General features: G+C 34.4%; 1 protein-coding gene across 1 annotated transcript; it reads left to right on the top strand.

Annotated features, from left to right (window-relative positions):
* The first annotated feature begins 6,024 nt into the window (after positions 1–6,024).
* LOC115883781 lies at positions 6,025–10,488 on the top strand. Its single transcript, XM_030902190.1, has 2 exons — positions 6,025–7,924; positions 9,191–10,488. Exon 2 carries the CDS (start codon positions 9,218–9,220, stop codon positions 10,445–10,447), a length of 1,230 nt encoding a protein of 409 aa, XP_030758050.1. The 5' UTR covers positions 6,025–7,924; positions 9,191–9,217; the 3' UTR covers positions 10,448–10,488.
* Positions 10,489–11,627: the final 1,139 nt, after the last annotated feature.

Below are 11,627 nucleotides of genomic sequence, written 5' to 3'. Positions count from 1 at the left end.
GATAAAAATATTATACGAGTTTCTGTTTAATCCATATGGTGCGTTTAGACTTGAGCACGCACGAGCTGAGCGTGCGCGCACGGCATTCGTTTGCGCTCTCGGTTCCGTTCAACTTAAAAACTTATTTTTCGACGATTATGAAGTGATCCATGTGTGCGCGCACAGCAGAGTTGTGTTGGCGAAAATAATGGACGAGCAAGAAATAATCGAGGCTGCAGCCATTGTTATGCACAGCTTAATTATTAAAAAGAAGAAAAATCGAAAACATCGTCGCTGGTGGCAAACCCAAATTTTTAGAAATCGATATAAATCGAACTTAGTGCTAATACATGTAAAATGAAAAGGTTTGTCAATTCCTGTGGTTTCCGGTAACAGTTATGACGATATTTTTGTTTTACTGGAATATTCCAGATCAATTTTAGCGATAAATAATAACAAAAAAAATAAAAGTATCACACTTGGTGCAAAATACATTGTGTAAACAACTTGCATTTTCAGTGTGTGGTTTACCGGTCTAGCATTGTTCCCAGCAAAACAACTCGCAATATTTTTCACTTCTCGTCCTAATTAGTCGATTTGTCGTGTGAAAAAAATTAAAAAAAAATGTTTCTGTGCAGCGTATGTGGTAAAGTGTTTGCCAGAAAAGACATTTTAACAAGACATATGAGGATATGTAGGTACTAATAGTGATTTTTTTATTGTATATTTTTTCAAAAATTATAAATATATTATTTTTTAGTTGAACAAATCGAAACTGCTGGAAGAGCCACGCTCCAAACCGATGCTAGTCCCAGCAAACGTAAGTAATTATTTTTCTATTTTATATTCTGCGTTATAAATGCTTTTTATTTTTAGTTACATGTGGAAAATACATTAAACCCTTTGCTAGAAAAGACAGCTTAAAACGGCATATTAAGATTTGTAATGGTAAGTAAATATTTTTCTATTTTATATTGTGTAATATTAAATATTTTTCTGAGTACCAAAATTTGAAGACAAAGCCCCAAATCAGTACGAGCTCTAACAATCGTAAGTAATGATTTTTTTATTTTATATTTTGTCATATTAATGTTTTTTTTATTTTATTTTAGATACGTCTGGAAAGTGTTTTAAACCCTTTACTAGAAAAGATAATTTAAAACATCACCGCAGGATTTGTAAAGGAAGCCTTAATGGTAAGGTTTTATTTTATTTTATATTGTGTAATATTAAATATTTTTTTATTTTATTTTAGCCAATCAACCTAAACCCCAAAATGGATACAACACCCCTAAAAAGGATGAGCTCCGACACTAACAGTAAGTAGCTTTTTTATTTTATATTGTGTAATTATAAATATTTTTTTTCTATTATTTTAGTCGATCAGTCCGAGTCCCAAAATTCAGAGACAGCGCCCCCAACAGCTAAGAGAACCAGACTTGGTTTCAATAACGGTAAGTTTTTTTATTATTTTTTTTATTGTTTAACACCTTTTAAATTAAAATATATTTTTAGAACGGTGTTTACTTAGTGAAAACCTCATACAAAAACCCAAAAACCGAATTGCTACATACCGGCTTTTATCGAAAAAGACCCTACAAGTGACCCTACTATTATTTCGATGCTCTTAAAGATACTATTGTACGTTTACTTCAGGAAAATATATCGATTCATACCTGTATCAAAATCAATACGGAATTATTTTGTTCGTATATATTAGAATCTGAAATAAGAGAAGATATTAAACCGTTTAATTCCCAATATGATGTTTACGAAAATAAAAATCTGGATGAAGTATTCGACGAGTTTAAACAAGTGATGAAATCTGGTGCTTTTCAAGAAAGAGAAAGCGGTTGATCGTTCGTAAGATTCTGTTTTTAGAATTGAACATAAACAAGTTTAAACAAATAAAATAGTTTGGTGGTGGTGGTGGGAGTAATGATAAAGGAAATAAACGTATACAATTATTAATCGTCAAGAGAGTTGCTTGTGTGTATGTCAACATGGTAGCGTTAGACATAACCTCAAATTCATCATGTTCATCACCAGATGATTTCGAGTATCTAAACAGTATGGCTTTACGAAGTAATATGGAAATCAAGAAAACACATAAAAGACATCACCAACATCCCTATAATGCCAGTGAGATGAAGCGATCGAGTTGAGCCAGATGTCAACAAAGCTAAAATCACTAAGATGGGAAGTGTGATAATCACTGGTCGGTGACCGGTGAGGACTTTTTGGGATCAATTAAAACATTTCTTAAGCCCGTTCTAGTTTCAATTAATGTATTTATTAATCCTCATTGTTACAGTTTGACAAACATTGCTTAATTGCTTATAACATCAATAATGCAGTTAATGGATCGTGTAAAAAAGCAACCGACCCTGGAGCTTAAACGCCTAAACGTCAAGCATATAATGCACACATAGCAAATACTCAACATAATAATAATTGTATACATCATGTAAGATCACAATTCCCAACAACCAGTCATGAGAGAACATTCAGCATAGGAATAATGCAGCAATTCTATTATCAGAATATGCACAAATTATTCAAACTGCATTTAAATGTAGGATTGTTAGTTATCGAGTATGTGCCATTAATGTCTACATAGGTTACCAAATGTTCTTGTATAATGTGAATTCTTGTATATTGAATGTTCGTGTATAAAAAGTAGCTCAACAACATAAGTTTCATTAGTTTTCCTAGCGAGAAATGCCTGAACATAACATATTTAATACGCAAACTATAATGGCAAATATAACTATAATGGCAATGTAATGATACGTATAAGTTCAGTTGACAATTTACAAATTGAGAGTTCGCAAACGTTGTGGACCAGGAGAAGAAAAAATCAAAAGTGAATATTGTCTCAAATATTCAGGTGGTTCAGTCTAAATCACCTACTCTAATAGTGGGTAAAAACAAGCCATCCGGATCAAAGTTGAAGAACATGCTTGAGGGGGAGACGCCTTCTTAGAGAAAAAGTGATAAAAAACGTAACCCTAAGTGTAATAAGGAAAAACAAGAACAGTTGACTCAGCAAGAGCTACTCCAACAATTGCAGCAAGAGCCGCAACCAGTTCAACAACCGCAGCAACAACAGCCGCCTCAACAAGAACAGCGGAGTTTCGACGATGTGAGGAGAAGCGTAACCAGCTCGCTCAAGTATTTCGAGTAAAAAACTATTTCTTGAACCAGATTGAATTGAGTGTAGTGGAGGCCCGAGAGACACTACTATAAGTAGTACGATGCACAGCGAAGAGTAGACGTGTATGGCGGAACTCCACAAAAATTGTTGTTATTTACGTAGCTTTTTCATTTTATTTAAAGTTATTACTTTGTTTGTACCAGTTTGTTGACAGTTACCAGCTTACAGTATGGCAAATCGTGGAAAAAGTAGTCGTACTTTGCGTAATCGCCTAAGTAATGTAATGAGTACAGTAGATGCAGAGTTGAACGTAATCAGAAGTGAACTGGCCAAAGCTAGCACTTCCAGTGGCAAGAAGAACGAGGTCCATGACAGTAATGCTCTTCAGGATATACAGAAGAAATTTGAAAAATTTGAAAGTGATATAAGTAACTCTGTAAGTACTAATAAGAAGGAAACCAATATTTTGTTGTCGGCATACGAGTAGCTATCTGAAACGATAGAAAATGAAAAACAAAATTCCTACAAAAACAATTTACTTCTGAAAGGTGTACCTGAATCGCAGAAGGGTGATATTTATCAAGTTGTTTTAAATATTTTAAACAACAATTTGGAATGCAACGTACAAAAAAAACGAAATAAACGTCTGCTACCGCTATGGAAGAAAAAAAGAAGATTTAAGCCGAGATTTATTGTTGTTGAATTTATTAACCAGTGGTGGCGTGATCAGATTTTAAAATTAAAATCGAAATTTAAAGGAAATAATTATTTCATGGCTGAAATGCTTACAAAATCTAAATTGGAACTCTTTGCCGAATGTAGAAAATCGTTTGGGAGGAACTGTTGGACAAATGGTGGTAACATTTTTGTGACTGAATAATCAGAAGCGGCTCGTAAAATCTATTAATGATATACAAAATAATTATCTTTACCTAAACTTATAATTACTATATTTTTGTATTTTTCTTTGTATTTTCAACTTTTTACTCTTGGAGTTCCGGTTACTTGTTCTCTCATTATATACAGTGTGTCCACAGATTGTCTTAACTATACTAGTAAACTTGTTTATTTTCGATTTTTCGAAAAAAAGTAATTCTTCGTATACCATAAATAATAATTTATTATTGTCTATCCTTAAGTATATTGGTTTCTCAGATAAAGCTAATGATCTCATTGAAAACTTTTTCAAAAATCGTACTCAGCAAGATGTGCTAGATAACAATCTTAAGTCAAACGTCTTAAGTCTAAAATTCGGTGTTCCTCAGGGTTCGATATTGGGCCCACTTCTTTTTAATATACAGGGAGTCTCAAATTTTAATCGGGAGAATTTAATAGACGATAGAACTTAACATAAAACAAAAAGTTCATATCAACTTGTAAGATTTAAAGCTTCCTTTTCGAGATATAGGGTTAGGTGTTAAAACTTAAAAAAGAAAAAAAGTTAAGATATTTGAAAAAATATTTAATCGATTTTGATATAATTTGACCCGTTTATAATACTTACTATGGGACTTAATTCTGAAGTAATTAGATTTAAGTTTAATGGGCAGTGGTGGCGCGGCGGTGGGGCATCACTGTTAAATTATTTTAAAGGAAAAAATAGGCACGCCACTGCTTTTTTAGAAGTTTAATATTATTTTTGGATTTAGTAATTAAAAATATTATTTTTTTGTCTCCTGACTTTTTTGTCTATCTTGCTTACTTCTTGCGCAAAAAATTAAATTCATTTATTCACTCCACCCTGGACAATAACTTAAATAATAATGGTTAGGTACAACATTTACAATAATTGTTCAAATTGATAACCACTAACATCAACGCATTGGTTTCTGGTATTGTTGCCGTCAACGATATTTCATATTGTTTACATTATAAAAGAATCGATAAATACACGGGAAAGATACTCTGCCCGTCGCGTCGTAGTCGATTTTGTTCATAATTTCCTTTGTGTTAAATGTAAACAGTATGAAATATCTTTGGAGGCAAGTATACCAATTTGTTTTTAAGGACGCAAGCGAAGCGAGATTCCCCGTTCCGTTGCAACAAAGCATAATTCTGTAGTTGCCAAAACAAAAGTCCATTAGATGGCCGTGCCGCATTCGCCATGCCTACCGGTGACATTTATCTGCGTCTTCTGCTTATTTTTATTGTTGTTTTGTATATTTGTGTCAAAAGTGCCAAATAATTTAAGGTAATTTATCATTCCGAGAACGTTTAGCTCGGAAGAATACGCAGACATTCATTTTGTCTATGGATATGCTGCAAAATAAAAACACTAAATCACCACAATACACCAAAACACTTTTACTTTCACACTGGACGCGCGTTTCGCTAACCATATCAGCAGATGATTATAAACTAAAGTACAATCTACAAGTTGAGCGTTTATATACTCGCCCAGTAGGCACTGAGTGGGCGTGGCAAAATCTAGCCAACCGAGTCAGAGCCCACTGAGCGTAACAGTTATTTCCACCACTAGAGTAGTAGGAACAAAGAACTTGAAGGAATTGGAATTGGACCGTTGTCTCTGTTCATACTATCTTTACATTTATTAATTCTGATGCTGTCATATGCATCTAATTAATGCAGTAATGAGAGTAATCCTGTAATTTGAGACTTGTTTAATTAATTTTAAATTATTAAGATCTATACAATGTTCTTTATCAACAATATGTTCGGCAACGCAAGATTTATCCGGTCTACCATATCTTATCTGAGCTAAATGTTCTTTAAATCTAGTTAATATTGATCTTCTAGTTTGCCCAATATATTTCTGATTACAATCTTTACAAGAAATTTCATAAATACCCGACCTTTCCAGTGGAGGTGTTTTATCCTTTGGATTACCTAATAATTGTTGTAATTTATTATTAGCACTATACACAAGTTTATAATTGACATTCTTAAAAATTCCTTTTAGACCACGGGATAACTCTCTATCAAACGGTATTGAAAAATATTTAGACGTTTCTCTGTTTAAAAAAATAATCAGTTTCAGTTTCCTAATATCGGATATCCGATATTAGGAACCAATTGTCCAGTGATGCATTTGTCGGACGTCATTCGGAAAATATCTGCGCCACTTTCTTTATTCTGTTATTAGGCAAAGATAAACTGTTTCTCGGTGATGTCCGAACTTTTATTTTTACGCAAGCAGGAGTTAAGACCTCATACTGAGGATTTTGTTTTTTTCTAGATGAACGGACAACAAAACCAAATAAAACTTAAAAAGCGTAAAAGCTGGAATGCAAAAGCTATGGAGCTGGCTGTAAATGCAGTAAAAAGTAAGGAAATGGGGTATTTAAAAGCGTCAAAAGCCTACTTGTTGATTACGTTAAATCGGACAAAGCAGAAGACATATTAACGTCGCCTGCGTTATCTGATGAATTGGAAAATCTATTAGTTACGTATTGTTTGGATATGGAGAAACGGTTTTATGGTCTAACAGCATCGGACATTAGAAGATGAAAAAGATAGAGATATCATCAGTGGACAACGAGGTTGTAGTGTCAGAATACACTTACACAGACGATGAACAACAGGATCTAAATCAAAACTACAAAAAATGTTTGGCACTTAAATAGTCTAGAGAATCTAAAGGTATTACAAATAATAATTTATTATTATCTGTGTACAATATTTTAATTTTTAGAAAACATTGCAAATATCGAGAACGTAGAGCCAGAATCGTCAAATAGTTCCCGAGAAGAAGCGCCATATTCGTTAGATGATTCAATTCGAGATCCTAATTATTCTGATGATTCATCTTCAAATTCTTCCAGAGGCTGAGTCACTTATGGCACATGTAACAATACTAAATAGAAAAAGAAAAGCGGAGCCATCAACGTGGAAAAAAAATTGTGCAAATCGGTTAAGAAATAGCGGAAAATCTTATAAAACTTTGGCAAAAGAAAAAGAAATACCGGAAAGGAAAATACAACCCGCCTGCAATGAGAAGTGTAAACAAAACTGCAGTAGTAAGTTTACTGAAGAAGAAAGGCTAAAGATATTTAAAAATTATTGGGACATCAGATATCGTAAAGCAACGCACGTACCTATTGACTCTCATGCAAGAGTTTAATCCTAAATATAGGTATCAGTTATCGACCTACAATTTTACTGTGTGCGATATAACACCGAAGGGGCAGGGTGCTGTCTACTGCTACCTGTGGCATGAGGCTGAGGGAAAAAGAGGCGCAGTTGAGATTGGTACGCGTGTATTAAACTATTTGAAAGAAAAATCGGAAACTTCGGACAGTGATGACCTAGAAATAAGGTTTTATTCCGATAACTGCGCTGGCCAGCAGAAGAATAAATTTATTAATGCTGTCGCCAATTACAAAATAAAGTCTATAACTCACAAATATCTAGTCACGGGGCATACTCAAAATAAGGGTGACAATTTTCACTCTTTAATAGAGAAGAACATTAAACAAGCTTTAAAGTCTGGACCTATTAGTACACCGTCACAATACGTTCAATAATATGGTCAATATTTATAATCTGAGTTTGCTCATAAATTGTTACTTTTGAGGTGTACCATTGTTGTCGACGGTGAGCGAATATGTATTATATGTATTATTATGTATTATTATGTATTATATGTATTTTTTAGTATTGAAAATACTTCTGGCCGTGTTTATATGGGACCCATCTTTGAAAAAACGACATGCTCGATGCCACACGAGTTCAATAACCTGCCTAGTCAACTTGTCAACACGTAAGTCGATAGTTTAGCCGGCGTTGATCATCGAAGGACGTTTGAAGGCCGAAATGAGGTCTTATTAATTTATCAGTGTGGGTGTGTGTGTGGGCCAACTATTTTATGGATATGGATGTTTGTCTGGGCCGACGGATAAAGAAAGCCCATATTATTATAAAAAAGAATATGCGTCAAGGCATATGGGTTGTTAAGTACAGTTTGGCTATTTTAATCTAACTCTTTCCGTATGAGAAGCAAGGGGCAAATTATACGTGAAAGAATGGAATCACATAAATAATAAATTTAGACTAATGCAATCTTTTTTCTTGGCGCGTAGGATAGGTAAATGCATTAAAGGGAATAATTAATTAAATCATTAAGTTCTAAAACATAATAACTCGGATCTCATCGGATCTGCTGATGCATTTTGCTAAAATTTAGGCTATTAGGCCCTATATTTTTTATGATTATTATTTTTTTAATTAACAACTTAGGCCAAAGAAAAAGCTTGCATGGTTTCCACTACCAATAGGCGTAAAAACACAATAATTAGTGCTAACTTATCAAAGTTAGCACTAATTATCTAGATTATTACTAATAGCTAAATTATCTATCAAATCAAAACCAGTCAACACATAAACGAAAGTAATTATTTGATAACTTCCATGTTTTGGGAAAACAGCACAATTCACGAATTTTCGAACGATCAACAATAAACGGACACTTCTGTTCTACGCCTATAAAGATTTCTAACATCACAGTTATACCGCAATGGACAAAATTTATATTGTATTGTGAACGTCAAACGCTATTACATTTTATATTAATGATCTGATGAATTATACGAAAAAACAATGTTCATAGGTAAATGAACTGAAAATCTATCAAAATAATAATTAACAATGAGGACCTCTATGTCAACAAATAATAATTAAAAACTGAGATGGATCATTTAAAAAAATAAACACAATCTCACAATCAATTTATGTGGTTTTGCAATGAAAAATATTGCATTTTATGATAACAAATATACTACTAGTATTCATAGTAAGAGATACTTGTGCCTACATATATATATATATATATATATAGTATATATATATATATATATATATATTATATATATATATATATATATATATATATATATATATATATATATATATATATATATATATATATATATATACTTTATATATATATATATATATATATATATATATATATATATATATATATATATATATATATATATATATATATATATATATATATATATATATATATATATATATATATATATAACATACATAACATACATTTTTATAGTGCAGGAGCGAAGTTCGCAACCACACCACCCCCCACCCATCATTTTTAAAATGAACCCAGACGCAAACCAACGTCAACCACCCCCCGCCCGCGTATACCGTGGACGCCCCGAGAATCAGCGTGACCCTAACGCTGTTAGGATCAACCCCCGCGAATCTCAGGAAACCAACCCACCCCCCCCCCCCCGTGGCAACCCCCAACGCCGCGGCCCACCTGCTGGAGGTTTGAACAAACCAACCCTAGCAGCCAGAAACGATGCAGCAAAACCCCAGGCTACTTCTGCAAATCCTGCTGAAGGGTCTGTGTTTGCATCTCAGATCAGTGTGCGCGAAACTGTCCAACGACAGACGTTCACACCATCTGCCCCTGCTCTCATTGAAATCAGCCGACAAACATACGCTGAACTCCTCACAGACGATGCTCAACTAGCTAAAGTGTTGCTACCTGAGTACTTTGATTACTACTCTACCGCAATGCTATGGCTTAGAATTGTCCATCTAAAACAGAGGAACTCCCAGCCGCTGACACAGAAGGAACAAGACCTTCTCAACCTGACGCAAGTCACAAGCTTTTGCGTGCCAGAACCACTGGTATTGCAATTGAAACAAATCGGCAACATCACAACAATGACGAAGCAGCACCTCTACCCGGAATTCCCACCATTTCCGACCGCCCAAGTAGCAAACCATGGAGGGTACTACGGTACTCTACAGCTACCCGCCCCTGGTGTAAACAACGACTTACACAACCTTTACGAAGAGATACCATGTCTCGGAGTAATGGCAGAAGCCGTCCGCCAGGCCATCTCAGACGCACCAGCAGGCCCATACCAGTCGGCACTGAACATCAATGCTGATAACCCAGTCAATGGTAACTTGCTCGGATACAAGCCTCTGACCAACAGAAAACCAGAAGCAAAGAATCTGGCTCTGTCCCAATCCATCACCCCCAACGCCTTCCCTGACCACCCAGAAGATACAGGTTTTAACCTGGCTCTTCTTCAGGGCATTTCAAGTAGTTTAGCAGCTACTTCCACCTTCAAGAACACTGATTTAGTGTTCTCGACCCTGAGCGAGGTAGGTGCTCAGTCACAAACTGTCATCCCCCGACCAATCGTTCAGGAAAACAGGCCCAACATACAAGGCGAGACCCGCCCCACCAGCCTGTCCCAAGAGCAGCCCTCACACTACGGCTCAGCCGTCTTCTTCGACTCCCAACTCATGAAGGAAGCCGGAGCTGGAGGTAATAACCTTACCTGGTGTTGCGTCAACTTGTTCTAGTTTAATTCTTATTGTGCAAATATTATGTTTATAAAAATATATTCCATTTAATATATTAGGTGATTTATTTTAATGATAAATCTAAAATTCTTGCTCTTGACAATATATATATATATATATATATATATATATATATATATATATATATATATATATATATACATATATAAGAAGCTAAACAAGTGTGTTGTGAAGCATTTTACTTAAAATGGTATAACTATGTTAAAATAATAGTTACTAATACTCATGAAGAAGAGACTAGAATTATCACTGATGACTGGTTAAAACCACTATCAGTAAATAGTGATTATTATGTTAATGGTACTCTGTACTGTAGTTATAATATTTACTGCATTAACCCGATTGTAAAATTTTAAGTGATAGTATTGTTTATTTCTGTACCATTGTATTACTTATTATAGCAATCAAGGTATTTTCTTATGCTTATAAAATATTTAAAAATCCAGTTGAAACTATAACTGAAGAATATATACCTAAGAGAAGCATCATTAGAGAGATTGATGAGGGACCTTATTAAATGGTGTCTATGCTGAAACTACAAAAAAGTTTGGCAAACAAATGGAAAAAACTAAGATTACAATATCAAAACATAAATACTGTAGTATACTAAGGATTAGCTTTGTTTTACTATATATTAGCACTTTTACAACTGTTTATTTATGGATATCTACTATTATAACTAATATTCCAAGGAGCCAAGCAATTAAAATTACTAATAGTACTGAAATATATATTGGACAAAAACAAATTAGCCTTTTCGATTTTCATAATATGAATATTAGTTATGAAGATGATATTACCAATAATAATAATATAGTTATCAGAAATAAAAGAGATGTTTATGATTGTACAAACAGTCCAAGAGAGATACGGCTAGTTGGGGCACGGAAGTTTGAGCCTTCCTCCCAACGAGGTACCCAAGGGGCCAGTGCGACCCCGACCCTCAGGCCTAACTGAGGGCAGCTAGCACCCACACCTTAAATACAACTAATAGTTGTTTAGCTACCTCCAGTAACGCTCAATTAGCACGAGGAGGATAGTAGTTCCCAGTAACGCAAATTAGCACGAGGGGACAGAGCCAGTAACGCCCAAAGGCACGAGGCTCAGGCCAGTAACGCATAAAGCACGAGGCCTATGAACAATGACTTCGAATTCGACG

Source organism: Sitophilus oryzae, unplaced genomic scaffold, assembly GCF_002938485.1.
Source record: "Sitophilus oryzae breed Bouriz unplaced genomic scaffold, Soryzae_2.0 scaffold_1977_pilon_pilon, whole genome shotgun sequence".
NCBI lineage: Eukaryota > Metazoa > Arthropoda > Insecta > Coleoptera > Curculionidae > Sitophilus > Sitophilus oryzae.
The sequence above is the reverse complement of the archived record's forward strand: the minus strand, read 5'-3'. Positions and strand labels throughout refer to the sequence as shown.

Excerpts from the sequence above, each read along its gene's own strand:
- LOC115883781 (XM_030902190.1), top strand. The coding sequence starts at position 9,218 with ATGAACCCAGACGCAAACCAACGTCAACCACCCCCCGCCCGCGTATAC.